The following is a 21,442-nucleotide window of genomic DNA, read 5'->3' on the forward strand; positions in this document are numbered from 1 at the left end:
CCTTAGCCTTAACAGCAGCTCTAAAGGGGCAGAAGAGCTGCTGGGAGAAAATTAAAGCAGGAAAAATCTAATTCTGTAAACTTCCTATGCTTGGTGGAGCTTAGATTTATTGGATAATATACTGTTGGACATGAAAAAAGTGTGAATTTATAAATTTGTGTGTTCTTTCAGCTAGATGGCAAACTCAGACTGCTTTTGGTTATTCTAACTTTTCATGTAAAAAAGAATTCTAGAATTTGCTAAAGGAAGGGTGACAACATTATATCTGTGATAACTTCCAGATTGTAGATTGATAAATGGTGCCTAGTGTTACCAACCTCCAGACAGGGCTTGAATTTCTCCTGGAACTACAACTGATCTCCAAACTACAGAGATCAGTTCCCCTGGAAAAAATGGATGCTTCAGCAGGCAGATTCTGTGGCACATTCCCTCTAAGTAGGCTTGCTGGATGCCTGCTAATGATGGGAAAACTTTATGCAGTTTTTGCCTCTGCCCGCCAACACTTAGCTGGTCAGTGGATAGACACAGGCCCGGCAAATGAGAGGGTAGAAATCATCACTGCCATGTGACATTGTCACTTCTGGTGTGACCAGAAGTTCCAGCATTGCTCCAGGGCAATGCTTTCGTACTTGCCCCAAAAGAGTTTTTTGCGCATACAACAGCAGCACCCTGGTACAATGCTAATGCTTCTAGGTTGCACCAGAAGTGATGTCAACACACAGTGGTAATGATCACTTCCCACCCTGCAGAAAACAGCCTCTGTCCCGCTGGCTGTCAGTCCTGGCAGCCCCACTGTTGAGTTTCCACCTCTTCCCAAGTTCCACCCTTTCCAGGCACTACCACCAAACCTCCAAAATTTTCTGAGGTTGGTAATCCTAATTCAACTAGTTACTGTTTAATAAAATAGCTATTTGTTTACTTTATTTCTTGCTGAGTCTTGAAGTGGATTACATGATGTAGGCATATGTGTCTTATAAGTTGAAATACTTTTTTCAGCAAAATCAAAAAGGTGTCATACAGGAAGTGTGGCAATCATCTGTCCTTGTGATTCAAATCTGGTGACATTACTCTTCATGTTTACCTGTACCTCTTGACAATTCACTATTTTAAAACTGTGGATATTGTAAAGGAAATTTTGTTTGAATGCCAGACAAAAATCTAAATGAGAAAGGGGAGAAATCTGCGTATAAAAGTGGTATTATAACATTTTTGAACATAAACCTAACATATGGTATGAAAATACACTTTGAACAACTTAATTTTGAATATTTCAAGAACAGGCCTTTCAATCTTATTTCCCTCGTAAGAACCTAATTACCTACCCTCCCGAATTCAATCAGAAATACTACTGGTTTGCATATTAGGATTGACATTTTGTCTATCTTTGTGCCTCACTAGTTGAGAAGATACAGAACCAGTGGGATGAAGTACATGGGCACCTTCAGAGCCGAAGACAGCAGTTGCATGAAATGCTGAAAGATTCAACACAATGGTTGGAAGCCAAACAAGAAGCTGAGCAAGTTCTAGAATGTGCCAAAGCCAGGCTTGAGTCATGGAAGGATGTTTCTTATACTGTGGAAGGACTGAAAAGGCAGAACACTGAACTCAAGGTAATTTGTGAAAATAGAAGAATTAAAAGACATGAAATGGGCACATTTTAAAAGAGTGATTTCAAACCTTGCGTGGACCATGTCGATATGTAGAGCAAGATTCTGGCAGGCTGCTTTTGAGAGAGAATTTCATATGTGAACTATCATAGAGAAATTCTTATATAGTACAGGATATAGTCAAGAAACCTTTGTTAGGCATGAATACCAGAAAAGTCACATCAGGGAAAAATGAACAAATCAATACAAAATAGGTTAAACATCTCTTACCATCAGGACCTGCAATAGAAACTGGGTTGTTTTCCCAGGACCACGGGATCATTACTATTCAACAGTTTTACAATACTCGCTTTTGGAGAACAGTTACGTATAGTCCCTAACAATAAAGCATCCCTAAAAAGCTTGTATTTTGGACAGCTGAACAAAATATGTTCAAGTGTTTCAAAAGAAGTTGGACAATGTGGACACACTCTATCCGATAAAGGAGAATTGCCAAACTGGCCCTGTAGTAAGGCTGGGGAAAACACATTACAACTAGCCTGGTAAGGGTCCAGTGATGCTTAGGATCGGATACCTGCAGTAAATACACAGCCATCTTGCCAACTTCTAGAATGATACTAAAGTATAAAGGGGAGCATGTTGTTCTTGCTTGGCTCAATAGCAGTTAATTGTCGAAGGCTTTCATGGCTGGAATCACTGGGGTGCAGTGTGGTTTCCGGGCTATATGGCCGTGTTCTAGCAGCATTCTCTCCTGACGTTTCACCTGCATCTGTGGCTGGCATATTCAGAAGTTCTGAACCTCTGAAGATGCCAGCCACAGATGCAGGCGAAACGTCAGGAGAGAATGCTGCTAGAATACGGTCATACATCCTGGAAACCACACAGCACCTCAATAGCAGTTGTTGCTCTTGATCAAAGAGTCTTGTTTTAATTTACCTTAATATTTCTTGAGGTTTGAGCATAACAAGGGCCTCTAGTGATAAACCCAGAGTGGTAAGTTTGCCAGCAGTTGTCCTACACCATTCAGAAACATGTAGATCTGGTAAAGCCCTATAAAGTAGGCTATTGGACTCATTGCGAACACATAAACTTACCCAGAACTTAAAGGTAAGTAGCCATGCCCTAATTATTAGAAGGTACAAGCCAGCCTCTAAGCACAAAACCACATATGGCACCCAATGAAGTACCCTAAGAATTTTATATAGCAATGATGATTGAACCCTCTCTTCTGCATTGCTCCATGAGCCGATCCATAATGGTATGCCATGCAAGAGATGTACTTCTTTGGCTTGTTAAACCTTTAGAGCTGCAGGAATATACTTCTGCCCTTTAGAATATAAAAAGTGAATCACAGCTTCAATAGTAGTGGAACAGCCCTTGACTGCAGTGTTTCTATGGCGAACCCATTTGACATTAGACTGGAAATAGATCCCCAACTCTTTAAACAATGTCACCTGTTCAATAGGAGTTCCTTGTAATAAATACCATAATTTTGGTTTGATAGTATTGAGGGTTAATAGATTTTCTGTGCAATAAGCACTGCATCTTTTCAAGAGACAATTTAGCCCTGCTCTTGATCTAGAAAGCAATATTGCATAATCTGAATAAAGCAGGATGGGAATTAAAGTGTTGCCCATAACTGGGCAGTGTGAATTTATTGTACTTAATATGGGAGCCAAATCATTTAGAAATAAATTAAATAATGTTGGGGCCAACACACAACCTTGATTCACACCATTGGTTATGGTAATTTTGGAAATGAGCTCTCCTACAGAGGTGCACTTGACTTGTCAGGAAGTATCATGATGTAGCAGTCTTATCAAACTAAGTAATCTTTTATCTATGCCCAAGATCTCAAGTTTCTGCCACAACCAATTCCTATCCACTGAGTCAAATGCCCCTTCAGGTCAAGAAAGGCAATATAAAGTTTAGAACAACCTCTCCTGATATATTTTGAAAGTATCAGGTCCAGAAGCATGCAATGATTTAATGTAGAATACCCTTTCCTGAAGCCAATTTGTTTGCTCCCCAAAATCCTATTATTCTCAATCCATTTGAGCAACCAGTTAAGCAAGTATCTTGCGTATAATTTCTCTGAGACTGATAGCCGACTAATTGGTCTATAACTAGAGAGCAAATCAGGGTCACCCTTCTTGAAAATTGGAATAATTGTAAGCATTGGTCCATGAACCGAGCATCGTGCCCACATTATTCAGCTCAGTAAAGAGTTTGGCAAATACAGGATACCACCAGTCTGCAAATCTTTGTATAATTCTGGAGGAACCTGATCAGGGCCTCAAGACTTATAGGGTGTGGGGCAGAGTATCATTCAACATGTGATATATCCAGTGACCCATTCATGTCAAGAAATATACAACCATTCCAAAATCCATCTGGAATTTCAAAGTTATTAGCAAGAGTTAGGTTAATGCTACTATCATGAACACAGTTTACCATTCTGGTTTGCTGGATAGAGGTTGATCTCTCAGTTTCCTCAGCAATACCCCGATCCCTTTTATCAGCTCCCAAACAAATGTGCATGCCTTTGGAGGAATGTGGGGTAGCATCAATATTTGCTGCTTCTGACATAGTAGAAAAATTGTGCCAGGCTGCTTCAGTTTCATTTGGCTCAATATTAGTAGACCCATGTATTTCTCCCAAACAGGAAGATGATCTGATGTTACCTCAATCAAGACTCCATATTACACTATCATATAATTGGGATCTCAGCAGATCAAACATTTTAATAATTGCCATTTGTTTATCCTGATGTAAAAGTACAAAAAATTGTCTAATGTTATTTTCAAATGCTTCACAACCATTGAACATTCCATAGCCAGGGTGCTCTAAGTTTTGGACCTGGTGGACCTTTGACATCCAATTTTCAGAATTTTCAGAATTATTCATTTGGTTGGAAGCTCGTGAAGTATTCAGAGATAGCAATTCATCAGAAGGAGTATATACTTTGAACAATTGGTCGATAACCTGATTCTTAAAAATCCTAATAGGGTACACACCGCACAATGCTAAAATAATCTTCATTTAAAAAAAAACAGGATCACAAGAATCTGAAAAACTCAGGCTGTTTCTGCACGGCCCATTTATGACGGCCTGGGGGCGCCAAAAAAGGCGCCCCAGGCCGCCATTCGCACAGGCTCTTCTTCCCTGACTCTTCTTCCCTCCCCCCAGGGCGGTGTCAAGCCGCCCTAAACAACAACCCTTTAAAGGGTTGTTGTTGGGGAGGGAGCGTCTTCCTCTTGGCGGCGCTGGTCGCTGAACAGCCGCGCCAGGCAGACGCTGTCTCAAATCTCCGCCCACTCACGGTGTCCTCACTGCGTCGCCATGCGAGAAGCGTCGCAGCCCGCCCACACTGTCCCTCCTTCCGACCCTCCAGGGGTCGGAGGGCATGCGTCGGCCGGGGCTCGGCACAGCCCACTTGCTAGGCGGCGAGGAGGACACCGTGAAGGGGCGCAGAGGTGAGGGAGAGGCGCCAGAGGCTGCTCTGTGCGGAGAGACTGTCTCTCTGCCCGTCTGCCGGCCAGAGCTCCATGCCTCATCACGCCGAGCAAGAACTCCTGCCGGCTCGGGCGTCTCCTGGCCGTGCAGAAACGGCCTCAGAAGCACTCTAATGTACTGATTTGATCTATATAGGGATTCCACTGCAGTTAAATTTGAAATTTTAATATTCAGCATTTGTCTTAAGACTAATTTTGCCTCATACATTGAGTCCCATGATGGAATTAATCCATTGATGGAAATACTTCCAAAACTATCTGATTATTAAGCAGCTGCAAATCCCATTTCTTTGATGGTGGACTATAACATTTAGTTCCAAGAGCTGTCACTGCCTGAGTACAAGAAGAATTAAAATTTAGGTGAATACCATCTTTTATCATCTTTTAACCTCTAGAAGCTGTCGCAACAATATTAAGGCTGGTTTGCAGATCATTAAATTTCTTCCCAATATATTGGAACGACCGAGCCATTAACAGGGATTGATCCGAGAGCTGTGCAAGAGCTCCAAGAAAGAATATCTTTAAAGGGAGTTGGCTCATCACCAATTAAAGTAATATCATCCGAGTGCCAAACATAATTTTATGACTTAAGTAGTTGCATATCTTTTTAAATAAAAACTTTCCCCCCTATATATAGGGTATCCAGAACTGCCATTTCTTGAGGAGGGTAGGCATACAGGTTTGATGAATGGGTGAAGGCAATGAGCTGGGTCTGAAGCTAGATAGTATTTTAGTGATGTTGCAGGTGCACATACATGAATGTATGTATTTTTGTCATGCTATATGTTTATGAAAGAGCAGGCTGTCCTGTTTTGGTTTTTGTGTTTGCAGTAAAACAACATGAGATAGAAATTGTGAGGGAGAAAAATCAATATGTAAATGTTCATCCTGTCACTTCAGTGGGGAATATCCATGGATGTATATCTATAGTATGGCACATCTCTAATTCTGCCTTTGCACCCAGCACACTCTTTTACTCACTCACTATTTTTGGAACTATGTGCAAAAAGCCTTAGTTTAGGGACAGACTACATATTATTTTTTCCAGTGTGTGGTGCCTAGATTCACCTACAATTCTTTGAATCAGTCAGTCCCAAATTGTTTTTTGGGGGGTCTGGGGGCTTTGCAAAGTTTCCACCTCAAAAGCGGGTTTTCCCTGTTTTATTTTCCTCAATCCAGGATTTTCAAAAATGACTAAACCAGCGATCCTTTTGCAAAATTCTGGGTTGGAGCTGCTCCCGTGTGAATGGCCAGGAAGGAGATGGTTTGTTTTCCTCCTTTCCAACTGTTCACTGTAAGTTCTGCGTCATCCACTGTCAGGGAGAATCTGCCTGAGTGCCTGCCATTCTTTGCAGTTCACCCAGCACGTTTTAGGCAGATTTTGGTGAGGACCCCTCAGGGCACAAAGTCCCCCAAGCATGTTTTCTTCCCATGACAGTGAATATGACTGATCTACAAAACATGTTCATTATTGCCCTGCGGTTACAGGGAGGTCTCTTTTTCTTTTATCTTTTTTTTAATGTTGCATGTTGCACGTGCACAGCTGTGCACCAACACCAGTGGAGAGCTGTGTCCTCTGACAGCTGCCCCATTTCAGGGACTACTGATGTCAGCCCTGTTTGTATATTATGCTTACAAAGCTTGATATCTGTGCCCCAACATATTCTTTACACCTGCCTAGGGAAAGCGATTTAGAAACATCCTAACATCTGACCAGTTCATAACTGAATTGAGATTTTTTACTTCTTGTCCCCATATGATAACATTATTTCTTGGAACCAACACATCTAGGCAAAGAAAGGATTTTAAAATTATTATTTGTTGTTGCTTCCCACAAGTTCAAAGATTCTTTCCCGGTTTAGCAATATCACTTTCATTTTTATCCTTCAAAAAAGAGCAGTCCCTTTTTCTGCATTCAGATTCTAATTATGTCAAATCCTCCATAAAAGCCTCTTAGATGTAATAGCATTAGCAGTTTTGTGTTTGACTGAGCTTGACATATGTGAAATCAAAAGAGAACTCAAATCATGCTGAACTCAGTTGATTTAGATTTATATTATAAGCTAGCATTTCAATGGAGTGATCTAATAATAACTCAGAACTTCAAGAGAAATGTTTTCAGTGTTGTAATAAGCAGTTGTAGTTGACAACCTACCTATAATACATTTTTAGTGCTCAGGGGAAAGAATTTTGTATGGTTCTTCCACTTTTAATAGAGTTGTTGTCTATCTTCTGTGTGTATGATGACTCTAGAAAAACAAAATTAAGATACTTCAGGAAATACTGGTACTAATTTTCTACTTCGGATTCTCAGGTTTAAATTGTGTAAGGACTCACCAGAGTCCAATCTTGGCATCTGTTTTCAAAGGCAGGAATGAGATAGAGAAAGTCATATCTTTAACAGAATACAGTATTATTTGTTGATCTGTTTTTGCCTTTGAATATCTATACAGGAATTATAGAGAAAACCTTCTCAACCCTAAGCCACAGCATTGTTACAGTTGAAAGGAATCCACAAAATTTTTGCCTTCATAATCTGTCAAGAACACCGAATATTTAAAACAAGTTGCAATAGAATCATAGTGGTGGAAGAGACCACAAGGGCCATCAAGTCCAACCCCCTGCAGTGCAGGAACACACAATCAAAGCATTCCCAACATGTGTTCATCCAGCCTCTGTTTAAAAACCTCCAAAGAAGGAGACTCCACAACTCTCTGAGTTCCACGGTTGAACAGCCCTGATGGCAGGAAGTTCTTCCTGATGTTTAAATGGAATCTGTTTTCCTGCACCTTGAATCCATTAGTCTGTGTCCTAGTCTCTGAGGCAGCAGAAAACAAGTTTGCTCCCTCTTCGACATGACATCCCTTCAAATATTAAAACATAGCTATAATGTCTCCCCTTAACCTACACTTCTCCGGACTAAACATCCACAGCTCCCTACGCCTGTCTACATAGGGCATGAACTCCAGACCTTTTACCATTTTTGTTGCCCTCCTCTGGACATGTTCCAGCTTGTCAATAACCTTCTTGAATTGCGGTGCCCAGAACTTTAGACAATATTCCAGGTGAGGTCTAATCAATGCAGAATAGAGAGGTACACTTACATCAGTAGTGGGATTCAGCAGGTTCGCACTGGTTGTTAAAATGGTGCTTGTAAACAACCAGTTGTTACATTATTTGAATCCCACCACTGAATTACATCCCTCGATCTTGACACTATACTCTCTAATCTGTCCAGATCATTTTTTTTAATAATAAGCCTTTATTTGGCATAACAATAATCATAACACAATAAAAAACCTGAGATAAAAGGTATACAAATACAAAGGTTTAAGATAAAAGGTATACAAATACAAAGGTTTAAGATAAAATATAAATTATTGATTGTGCATCACCTCCAGTAAAAATTGTGCAACCAATTCACAAGTTTCATTGTCAGAATTGTCCAGAAGAAAAGGAAGTCTACTTGATTCTTCCATTTCACTGGGTATCCTAGAAAGAATGTTGGAATATTTTGATCTGATATTAGCAGATTTAGGGCAGCAAAAGCAGTTGATGCTTGCCAATGTTTCAATTTGTTGTTACACCACAAGAGCATACCCTTTAGCTCATTTCCAAGTTGTTTAAAATCTACCCATAATAGCGGAGGAAAACATTAGGCAATGAGAGCATAGTGTGAGGGCTACTTCTCTGCATTGGATTAGTCCAAAAAAAAGAAATACAAAATAGGAGCCATCCTGTTTTTGATATAGGAGTTATTGAAAGATGTAAGGGTGAACAAGTTTTCATAGCAGCCCTAAATAAATAAATCCATTCGCTTTCAACAATTTTTTGTTTTTAACAAGTTGTAGGATTACTGAACTAGATGGCGGGGAAAAGCGAGTAGAGAGAATATACCAAGTGATTCAATCTTTCTTTTCGATCCAGAGAACCATGGATTAGCCTGAGTATCAGACAAAGAGTAGGTGAATCAGCGAGTGCTCATCATCTCTCTCTCACGAGAAAATGCGAAGCTGAAGCCAAAATTTAAAAAGCTCTCAACCAAGCCCTATAAACTAATGAATTTTGGCCCAGTTCTAAACAGAGGGCCGCATACGGTACACAATTTGGCAGGCCCATAATTTTACGGAAAAATTTGGATTGGACAGTATTCAAGGAGTCGTCAACTGCTTGGAGCCAGATAGGTACTCCATAAAGTAACTGCGCTTCTATCTTAGTTAAAGATTTTTAATGCTGCTGGGACAAGGGAGTGGCCCTTTCCATAAAAGAAGCGTGCAATGGCAGAATAACTGATGGTAGCACCTGCAATAGCAGCTTTTTTGTGGGGTAACCAGGAGAGGTTATAAGAAAATGTAATTCCAAGATATTTGTATTGGTTAACCTGCTCCACTGGCACTTTATTAATCGCCCCTGTCCAGATCATTTTGAATTCTGTCTTTGCCCTCGGGGGTATTAACTACTCCTCCTAATTTAGTGTCATCTGCAAATTTGATTATCATGCCCTCTTTTCCATCATCCAGGTCGTTGATAAAAATATTGAACAGCACTGGGCCCAGGACAGAACCGTGTGGCACCCCACTAGTCAATTCTTTACAGGATGAAGTTGAGCCATTAATGAGCACCCTTTGAGTTACTAAAATTGAGATATGCTATGTCCATAGCATTCCCTTCATCTGCCAAGCTTATCACTCTATCAAAAAAAGAGATAAGATTGGTTGCCATGATTTGTTTTTCTGAAACCCATACTGACTTTTTGTGATCACAGTATTCCCTAGTCCATTTTCCCTTTTTATAAATGGAAACCAAATCCATTTATAATTATTGCAACTCATTATAAATAGACTGTGTGGAATCCACCATTGTCTCGTATTTGCAAATTGGTATTTGCATCTCCAATATTATAACCTGTCATCAAAGAACAAAATAATGCTACCAACATGACTCGACCAATATTTTGTCTAACTTGATTACCAGAAAAGGCCATCACTTGTCAAGGCCCAGTAACTTATACATATTAGTAATGCATTTTGCAAAGCAAGTTTTTTTGTCAGCATTTGATCATTTTGTGTATGTAAAAAGCCATCAAGTCATAGCTGACATAAGGCAACCCAGTAGGATTTCAAGGCAAGAGACATTCAGAGGTGATCTGCATTTGCCTTCCTCTGCATAATGACCCTGGTATTTCTTGATGATCTCCCATCTAATTACTAGCCAGGGCCAACCCTGCTTAGCTTCTGAAATCTGTCTGATGTGATCAGGCTAGCCTAGGCCATCCAGGTCAAGGCCCAATGTACATTACATACTGAAAATGTGGGGACCTGGGTTGATTTTAGGGTGTCCAAGAAGAATCATAGTGTTACAGTTAGAGTTGGGAAAATCAAAACAAAATCTTCCATTGCATCCTTGCCCCATCCCCCATTGTTTCCAATGGGAGCTAATAGGAGATGGGGCTACACTTTGAGGGTACATAACTTTGGACCCCCTGAACCAAACTTCACCCAACCTGGGTGGTATAATCAGAATAGGCTTCTTCTGATACCACACAGGTTTGGTGAAGTTTGGTTCAGTGGGTCCAAAGTTATGGATTCTCAAAGGAGGTGTCCCCATCCCCCTTTGTTTCCAAAGGGATCTAATAGGAGATGGGGCTACACCTTTGAGGGCCCATAACTTTTGACCCCCTGAACCAAATTTCACCAAATTAGGGTGGTATCATCAGGAGAGTCTCCTAAAGATACCCTGAAAGTTTTGTGCTGCTAGCTTAACAATTGCACCCCTGAAATTTCCCCAGATTCTCCTTTTAAATCCACCCCCTTCGGCATGGATTCAAAGGGAGAATCTGAGGTCCCCAGTTTAAACATTGAAAGTGATGCTGTTTCAAGGTGGAGGATAATCCACCCCAAAGCAGCATCACTTCCAATGTTGTTTTAACTGGGAACCCCAGACTCTCCCTTCAAGGTGGATTTAAAAAAAGAATCTGGGCTCCCTAGTTTAAACACCATTGAAAGTGATGCTGTTTTGGGGTGAATTCCAGCATCACAGTGGCTGCCCATGGGGTGAGTGGTGCAAAACTCAGATTTTGCACTGGTCTCCATTTTATGTATTTGTTTGTTTGTTTATTATATTTGTATACCGCCCTCCCCCGGAGAGCTCAGGGCAGTGATTTTCCCTAGCTATGCCTCTACTCAGAGGGGAGGGCAGAAGGGACTGCTGGCTACTGACTGGGAACCCAGCCAGGGGGTGGGGCGGGGTGGGCGGGGCAGGGCAGGGCAGGGCAGGGCAGGGCAGGGCAGGGCAGGGGAGTCTACCATCCCTGGCCTCAGAGATCTGCTTTTATAAGCACTGAGGCCAGGGGTGGGGCTTGGGGAGGTGTAGCCATGACCCCAGGGGTGGGTGGGAGCGTGGTCCCACCCTCGAACCCCCCCCTAAAAATCTATACCTACATCATTGGTAAGGTAACATTTGTCTGTTTTATAACTCCTTTTCTATATTTTAGCTCCCTTGCAAAAATGAAAATGTATTATCAGGTAGCTGAAAGGAGATGTTATAAGCTGCTGACAGTGTTATAAGAGATTTATCATAGAAAGAGAAAAAGTTGATGTATGAATATAAAGGAACAATCTTATTAAAGCAAAGTTATTCTATTTTATTCAATTCTATTTTCCTTTACCATGTACACGTTCTGAGTATCCACCCATTAAAACTGGCTTTCAAATTTTCCATCCGTGACTGAGGTACTTATCAGATCAGTAATAAAGATAGTTCTAGCCTCTGATTAGATGTCATGCCTGGTGAGGTAAAAGGACCCATCATTGTCTTTAAAATTAATAAATCTTGATTCCTTTATAGGAACATTAAGTACATTCTCTGGGAAGTTATGCAATCATTAGAATGAGGTTTGAAATTCAACTTAATGTAGCCTTTAATAATTTTGGGCATGAACTGGGTAATAATGGCTGTAATCTGGTGAGTGTCCAGATTGCTCTAGATACTGAATGAATACTTATCACTGGTAAAAGTAGCATTTATTTATTTCAAATTTATTTCCTACAAAATCAATGATGGCAGCAAGAAAGCAAAGCCAGGATTGCTCTCTAGACAGCCACTTGCTATTCGGTTGTTCTGGATAGGAAACTGTGTATGTATTTATTAAGATAATGTATATGCTGCCTCTTCTGAGACCTGCTTCAGGCCACTTACAACTAAAACACAACAACAACAACAACAAAAATATACAGTCATCAAAACCAAAACATTAAAAACAAGTTAGGACATGAAAATAGCATAACACAAACCTCAAGTGGTCTGAATTAAACTGATAAAAATAATCTTCAGATCAGAAGCAGACCATAAATCTACTAAAAGATATTTTTTAAAAAACTTTTTAAAAAACCACATATTTCCCCCTCTTCAGTACCGTCCGCACTTTCAGCTGTTTTATTCCCTGTGCTTTGTCAATACTCACAAAACACAACTCCCCCCCCCCTTTGTTCAGAAGGTGAAAAAATTCCTGGAGCACAATGATTTCCTCTGTTTTTCCCTCCCCTTGTTGTTTTTCCTGCACTCACTGTTCCACCCATTTGACCCCCACTTCTCTACCCCACTTCATTACCATGAAACCTCCATTTTGATAGGTTTGGGTGGTTTTTGGAAGTTCCGTAGTAGTTTAATTTATTTATTTTTATTTTGCGGTGTTAAACAACAGAAAGGATGCTGTTCTTGCAGTGAAATTGACAAGGATCTATTGAAATTGACAAGGATGGGGCAAGCTAAAATATGCTCAAGCTACCCAAGCCCCTGGCCCAACCAGTAGCCACCTGGGCACAGCTTTTCCTTTTAGCCTGCCTAAATAGAGAGAAGCTGGGTTTGGGGGAGGGGTATTCCTTGACCACACATGCATCTCAGAAGCACTTTCCCTTTCTCCCACAAGGAGTCTTAGAGCTCCCCTAGCCAGGCACTGACCGGACTCAGATCAGCTTTCCCCAGACCAATATTGGGGGGGGGGGTGCATTCCAATGGGTCGGTGCCTGGCTGACCTCCATCTTTACAGCCTCATTTGTAATCTCATTTGTAGCCTCATTGTGTGAGGTCCCCCCCCCAAGTTTTTTTTAATTGCAGTTGGAGACTAACAAAAGGACACTAATTTTCCAATAAAATTGACAGAAATTGATTCACAGATGGAGCAAGCTAAAATATGGCCAAGACACCAGAGTACCTGGCTCTGCCAGAAGCCAGTTGGCACTTCTTCCCTTCAAGCCTGCCTAAATGAAGGGGAGGGTTGAGGAGGGTAATTTGCTGGGTTGGGGGATTTATGTTGAAAGAGATTTGTATAAATGGATGTTAATTGTGCCCCGCTGCTAAACTTTCACCATAAAATGGAAAGCTTGCAAATTCAAACACTACAATCCTTGAAATTTTGACAGCCTAGTGTGGTGAAGAATGAAAGAAAGAACATAAGAACATAAGAACATAAGAACAAGCCAGCTGGATCAGACAAAAGTCCATCTAGTCCAGCTCTCTGCTACTTGCAGTGGCCCACCAGGTGCCTTGGGGAGCTCACATGTAGGATGTGAACGCAATGGCCTTCTGCGGCTGTTGCTCCCGATCACCTGGTCTGTTAAGGCATTTGCAATCTCAGATCAAGGAGGATCAAGATTGGTAGCCATAAATCGACTTCTTCTCCATAAATCTGTCCAAGCCCCTTTTAAAGCTATCCAGGTTAGTGGCCATCACCACCTCCTGTGGCAGCATATTCCAAACACCAATCACACGTTGCGTGAAGAAGTGTTTCCTTTTATTAGTCTAATTCTTCCCCCCAGCATTTTCAATGAATGCCCCCTGGTTCTAGTATTGTGAGAAAGAGAGAAAAAATTCTCTCTGTCCACATTTTCTACCCCATGCATAATTTTGTAGACTTCAATCATATCCCCCCTCAGCCGCCTCCTCTCCAAACTAAAGAGTCCCAAATGCTGCAGCCTCTCCTCATAGGGAAGGTGCTCCAGTCCCTCAATCATCCTTGTTGCCCTTCTCTGCACTTTTTCTATCTCCTCAATATCCTTTTTGAAATGCGACCAGAACTGGACACAGTACTCCAAGTGCGGTCGCACCACTGCTTTATATAAGGGCATGACAATCTTTGCAGTTTTATTATCAATTCCTTTTCTAATGATCCCCAGCATAGAGTTTGCCTTTTTCACAGCTGCCATGCATTGAGTTGACATTCCCATGGAACTATCAACTAAGACGCCCAAATCCCTTTCCTGGTCTGTGACTGATAGCACTGACCCCTGTAGCGTGTATGTGAAGTTTGGATTTTTTGCCCCTATGTGCATCACTTTACATTTTGCTACATTGAACTGCATTTGCCATTTCTTAGCCCACTCACCTAATTTATCAAGGTCCGCTTGGAGCTCTTCGCAATCCTTTGTGGTTCTCACCACCCTACATAATTTGGTATCATCTGCAAACTTGGCCACCACGCTAGCCACCCCTACTTCCAGAAAGAATTAATTAATTCAGTGGGCAACTTCTCAGAATGGAGGTTGCTTGACAGTGAAGTGGGAATGCAAGCTACCAAAGTACTTGGGGCAAAATTGGCTGCTTGGCTGCCTCCCATGAAACACAGTCATGATTTCTACAGTGCTGCCTGTGTTTTTAAAAATCTGTGTGTGGGGGAGGGGTCACTAACAGCATAAAACATTTGCAAAAAACAGGAAGAGCTATGCAAAGAAGATAGTTACTAAGCATAAGCCTACTTGATCAGGTGGTTTTTGCCACCTAGTTTGCAGCATAAGAGTAATGAGTTCATTACTAATTGAATCTAATTGAAATAGGGGTTGTATCTATATTAAACATTCTGCTAATGGAACAAATGAAGTTTTTTACCAATTCTCTCTTCTCACTCCAGACTCTGATTTACCTTTTATGCAATTTCCCCAAAATCAGCATTTTGGGAAGAACAGTGGGTTGCTTTGGAAGGGAAGAGGCAGAAACATTCTATTCCACTAAGAAGTGCCTTGCATAGGAAGAAAAGTGAGTCTGGATCTAACCCTGGGTAATTACAAATGTCAACAACACCAATATAAACTGTCTTCCATTGAGATTTCTATTATAAAAGTACCTTGCAACATCTTATATTCTCCCCATATATAGGCGCCTAATGGACTACTTCTGTGAAGATATATTTTGCTTCTTATGTCTATGATATTGTTTATTACAGCTTCTCTATGGTCCAATATTAATAGTGTTTATGTTGTTAACTAAACCTGTGGTCAGATGGCCAAGGCAAAATAAAATAATCCAGACAAGACAGAGGTAGTACTGTTTTAGAAAGCTGATATAGAGAGATCAGTCTAGATTCATTTGCCTTGGAGGGAGTGGAATTGGCTTTATCAGAGCTACCCATGGACCCAAACTTGTTTTTGAAAGACTAGTTGGTGCAGTAGTTAAGGGTGCCTTCTGTCATCATCATCATCTGGTTTGTTAACACTCTCCTTGCTTAAACTCATCCACACTGGCCACACTGGTCCCCCCCACAGGGCTCCACCCCCACCCCTGCCTTCCCCCACTAAACTTAGTTCAGCTGGCTGCAAAGAGCAGCCAGCTGAAAAAGCAGCCTGGCTGGACCGCTGCCCAGCCTCATGGCGTGGCCCCATCAGGCTGCTCTGGGCCCCAGGGCCCAGCTGATGGGGCAGAGCCAGGCAGGGGCACCCAGCAGCAATTTCTGCTGGGTCTGGCAAGATGGGGCAAGGCAGGTAGGGGTGTGGGGGTGATTTTCCACCCCCACGTGACCCCAACGGTGCACGCCTGGGGCTCAGCACCCCATGTCCCATGGCAGCTACGCTACTGAATGTGACAGCCCAACTGTACTCAAGAGCTAGTCAACAGAAGCATATGCTCATCTTCATGATCTCTATTCAGTACTTCAAGGGACAGCACATGCGCAGGCTGGTCATAAAGATAGGATCTTCCAAGCTTTCTCTAGAAACTTTACTAAATGGCGTTTTCCACCCTCCCCTCCCACTTGGCATGATTTCTTCCTGCCATAACAGTCACATAGTATGGGAGGGGGAGCATTCCATATCTCAGCTCTTTTTCTGCCATCATGGTGGTAGGCTGTGCTTCTTCATGGTTGGTTCACAGTCTCCAATGCCTTTCCTGTTTTTTCTCCTCTATGGGGTCTCTCCTGTCAGTAATGGAAAATAAAAAGACTACCTTGCTTAAAGAATGTGCAAGTTCTGGCTCCAATGCCCAAGAATGACTCGCACAAAGATTGCTTGATTTGCTTTGGAGAGGTCCATGTCCTTTCCAAGGACAAGGCTTGCATTATTTTAACACCTAAGGCCAGGCCAGTTTGCATGGCTCAGTCGAAGGTGGCTTTGTGGGAGCAGTTCATCAGGCCACCTGGCCTTTCCCTGGAGGGAATCAGAGATGGAGGAAAGAACCCCATTGGTTAAGTCTGTTCCAATCCCCCAAAGTCCACCTCCATGCTACCAGTAGATTTAACTAGAGTGACCTCAGAGCCACAATTGAAGAAGTTCAAGAAGGGCTACAAGTCTGAGGATGGCAGGCGAGAAAGGTTCCATAGAGTTCCCCAAAATCTGAGGGGTGTGAGAAATCCTCAGCGCTGGACATGGATCCACATCCTGATGATGGCCTTCCTTGATGTCAGTCTCTCCACAGCACCGACGTACACGTAAAAGGGCAAAGCAAGGCAAGAGTCCAACTCCTTGCAATGAAAAGAAGCTGACCGAAAGAGCTCTCTCCCCATGGTAAGACCATAGTAGATCTTCCACCTCACCGGCAGTGGAGTAGTCTTCTCCCCTGAGTTAGTGCTTTAGCTCCCAGTCAGCCTGTTTGACTTCTTGGCACCAATCAAGATCATATTCCCTGACAGAGTGGCAGGTGAGGGAGTTGTATCACTGCCATTCATATTCGCCGGGATGTTGATGCCACTTTTCATCATCACCTAGAGCCTCTTGGCATCAGTCAAGGACTGTGATCACTCATTGTACATTGATCACTCCCACTGTGATGGCCCCGCTGTGGCAACTGACAGCTCCTCTGAGGAAGCCCCTGCTGCAGCTGACAATTTACCTAAGCAAAAGTTAATGGAGCCTTGCAGAGAAATTCCAGCTGAACTGGTAGGGCCTGAACTCACACAGACTTCTGGCTCAGAACTAATCAGCAGGACTGAAGAAGATGCTAGCAGCTCTGGGTCTCCAGATGCAAGCCTGTGTTGCCAACAAAGATTGAGACTGACCTTTAAAGGATAGATGCCACTCAGCAAGATTACAGGCTAGGCATTACCCAGAGCCCTTGCAGGAGCAATCCCAGACAAATAGCTCTGAGGAATAAAAGTCCTTTGGGCAGGAACTGCAATTGTGGTTGCAAAGTGTGTTCTACCTGACCTTGTCTTCACTCCACTGCTGTCTCCAGACCCTGACTGATGACAGACCAGCTTCTTACCTTGATTTTTGGATCCTCCTGGTTGCTACAAACATTCCTGTCATTTGACTCCTGGCCTGACTGATATATCTCTGGACTCTCCCACAGACTCAGTATCTTTGGATTTTATTCCCTGCTGAACTGTCAGCAACCCATCTCCGGCTCTGAGCCTTCTCAGTACTGCATGTTGCTGTAGCAGTACACCAGCCCCACCCAGCCTGCATACTCACATTAAGGGTGTGACACAGATATGACCAGTGGTGGGATCCAAAAATTTTAGTAACAGGTTCCCATGGTGGTGCGATTCAAACTGTGGGGCTGGGTGGGGCACGACGGGGGCATGGCCGGGCATTCCAGGGGTGGAACATTCCTGGGCGGGGCTGTGGCAGGAAACGAATGCACGCAGGCACAGGCTGCCATGCACACCGGTGCACCTCCTGCTAGACTGCTTCAAGTTCTACGCGCTACTGCTGAGAGGAGGGGCATAACTAAGGCAAAAATCACGTGGCAAAATCACCAATTAGTAGCCCCCTCTCAGCACACACAAATAATTAGTAACCTACTCTCCGGAACCTGTGAGAACCTGCTGGATCCCACCTCTGGATATGCCACATAGATTTGAAGGATGACATTATTGGTATCAGACCTTCTACTCTGTCTACTGGTTGTGATTATAAGGACTGGATTCTTTCAAACTGGTCTCCCCATTCTCTGGAAAGGTATAGATTGGGTAATCTGCCATCAAAATGGCACTCCCGAAAATGGCACCATTCAGACTTCCTTTCATTTTGATGGTGATCCAAATCCAGTCTGGTTCAGAAGCAACAACCCATAGATCATCAGAGTATTTGCAGACAGACTTGGACATGTCTTCTCAGTGTCTGCATTCCAATGAAGACTCTGATTGGGGTTTCACATCAGCCTCTGGAGGAGACTGGAAATGAGAAGTCGGTTGAGCCTTCTTTGGATGAAGCGAGGATGTATGTAGAACAACTCTTGTAGATGGGAAGAGCTTTGCATCTTGACTATGATAAAAATAACTCATCTGAGGATGATTTGGTCACTGACATCATCCAAACTAAGGGAGCCAACCTTATCAATTTGGCCTTTGTTAAGGGGTTTCTATCATTGGCCCATAATAATTGGGCAAGGCCAGCTACCTGCCCAGCTTCAAGCAGGAAGGTGATGAGGATGATGGCGTTGGCGAACACAGTGGACTGCACTGCCCCGGTAAGAGGAAGTGTCAGGGCCATTTCCTCATTCTAGACTGTGGGGTCAATCAAATGAGGGGAGCTTGCTCTGGCTTGGGAAGGGATGGGGCCGCCCCCCACCAATACACACACCTGCATGATGGGAAATTCCTGGAGATTTGGGGAGAGGGAATTTGAGGGCCCTCAGCAGAGCATACTCTGTCATTTTCTCCAGGGAGCTGTCTGGAGAACAGTTGAGATCTCCAGGCCCTAACAGGAGGTTGGTGACCTTACAAAATATCTGGGTTACAGAAATCAGCTTCCCTGCCAGCTTCTAGGATGTTACATCCCTGCTGAACTCCCTCCCCCCCCCTCCCCTTTGAATCCCTTCATGGTTTGTGGACCATGTGGACTATATCTGGTTTGTGGACCATATCTGGAGGACAGTCTTCTTTCATATATGTCAGTTAGAGTCTTCAGGATATCACCTGCTGTTTGTTTGAACACTTACAGTGGTGCCACTGGGACTGACTGGAGTTCAAGGCTTTTCCATCGCAGCTTTCACTCTGTGGAAATGAGTTCCTGAATAGGTGAAGGGTGCTCCCTCATTGGAAATCTGAAAGTCCTGCAAGTCCTGTTGTGTTGCCAGAGCATCAGATGGGCTACAGATAGTAGTCATCTTTTATTTATTTATTTTGGGGGAGGGAAGAAAGATTTGGGTGTTACTTGGTTTTCTTTTAATGTTTTAATTGCTATTGTAAGCAGCCTTGTGCCGAGAGGAAAGGTGGGATAAAATATTTTAATTAAAATGAATTCATTCATAAACTGCTACAAAAGGTGTAGTGGCTCAAAAATATGACCCATTAGCCAACTGTTCAAGCATCTCAAGCAGAGACTGCAAAATACGTGGTTCAAATGCCTAAAAATAGTTTACAAAGATAGTCTGTTTTCTATTCTTGCATTATACACATAGGTAATATTAAATTGTATGGCATCATATATACTGTTGTATTTAGATTTATGTGCACTGTTATAGTAAGAGTGTAATATCTTACCTAATATTCTTACTTACTAAAGACCCTAATTAATGAGTCTTCCCCAATAAAATTATTGTTCCTGTTTTCTAATTAAAGTTAATTTAAATGAATGCAAGCAGAGTGATGTATGTATATTCCTAAATCCTTAAGGTTTTTTTTGCAAAGTCAGAAAATGTACACAAGACAGCTAAAATAAGAATTACATTTTTAAAAATCATAATTGAATTAAACTAATGCATTTTTTTTCAGGAAAGCAAGGAAGAAATTCAAACTAGTTAAGTGATCAGTGGGGCCTGAAAGTTATAAAGAAGTGGGGGAGGGGGTGGAGAGAGAGAGAGAGAGAGAGAGAGAGAGAGAGAGAGAGAGAGAGAGAGAGAGAATAACGTCATTAGTGTAATTATAAAAAATCATTACATTGTGTCATGTAAGACATAACTTAATGGAACACTAATAGCCTGGCTGATAAAAAATTGTTGCATCTATTTTGGTCTTGATTGGAAGACCAAAATAAAGGAAATGATGATTGAAGGTATCCTTTAAAGTTAGTGACAATTTGCTTTCTCACAGAGAAAGGATCTATTATTCTTTAAAATTTCTGTTGGTAGTACTTAGTAATATCTTATATAGGTAAATATTGAAGTGAATAGTGAATAATTATTTAGTGGATATATGAGAATGACTGTTAAACATTTAAGAAAGCATTACAATGTCATTTAAATTTTAAAAAGCTTTGGAAAAAACTATAAATATAAAATCCTAAACAGAGTTACAACCTAAGTAGTTTTTTAAATGCCTGCTCCATCTCTGGCTTCCTAGGGTTCAGCTAGCTGCCATCTCTGTTTCCAGACTTCTCATATAAAGATGCTTACAGTTCTGCCAACTATGGTGAAAAGCTCATTGTACTGAACAATAAAATGAGCTCTAGGAGTCTGTTATGACATCATAGAACCAACATTCCAGTATGGTTGAAGTTGGATTGCTTATGTCAGATTGGGGAATTCAGCAGGGATGTGATATCTCTGAATCCCAGATATTTTGTAAGATCACTTACCTCCAGGAAGGGCCTGGAGATCTCAACTGTTGTCCAGACAGCTCCCTGGAGAAAATGACAGGGTATGCTCTGCTGAGGGCCCTCCCCTCCTCAAACTCTCCCCTTCCAAATCTCCAGGAATTTCCCATCATGTAGGTGCGTATATTGGGGCTGGAGTGACCCCATCTCTTCCCCAGCCATAGCCAGCTCCCCTCATTTGACTTCTCCTGCATGCATGAATGAGGAAGTGTCCCTGACTCTCCCTCTCACCAGGACACCACCCTCCACAGTGCTCTCTGCCATCGGTTCTCTCAATTAACCATGGATTTTAAGACAGATAAAAGAGGCGGACAAAACGAAGAGGAGAGCAATGATTTTCTCAAGCAGCCATAGATTTTAAGACAGATAAAAGGGGGATGAAAAGAAGAGGAGAGCAATGATTCTCTCAAACAGCTGTGGATTTTAAGACAGAAAATGTGGGGGAGACGAAAAGAAGAGACCCGAGTCTCTCCAGCGAATCCAAGCAATTCCAAAGCCAACACAAACATTTATTGCTCCCAGTGCCTTTTGATTGATGGGGTGGGCCAAAGTGGCAAGGTGGGAAAAATAGACTAGTTCT

At 42.2% G+C, this 21,442-nt stretch overlaps 1 protein-coding gene across 3 annotated transcripts in view; it reads left to right on the plus strand.

Annotated features, from left to right (window-relative positions):
* The window catches only part of DMD (dystrophin), a 1,175,169-nt gene that overhangs the window by 852,605 nt on the left and 301,122 nt on the right, over window positions 1–21,442 (plus strand). For all 3 annotated transcript variants that reach the window (XM_048495459.1, XM_048495460.1, XM_048495467.1), the window contains one exon: window positions 1,399–1,610. In XM_048495459.1, coding sequence (XP_048351416.1) covers window positions 1,399–1,610 — 212 coding nt within the window. The remainder of the gene's footprint in view (window positions 1–1,398; window positions 1,611–21,442) is intronic.

The sequence above is a fragment of the Sphaerodactylus townsendi genome, linkage group LG04, assembly GCF_021028975.2.
Source record: "Sphaerodactylus townsendi isolate TG3544 linkage group LG04, MPM_Stown_v2.3, whole genome shotgun sequence".
In the NCBI taxonomy this organism is placed as follows: domain Eukaryota; kingdom Metazoa; phylum Chordata; class Lepidosauria; order Squamata; family Sphaerodactylidae; genus Sphaerodactylus; species Sphaerodactylus townsendi.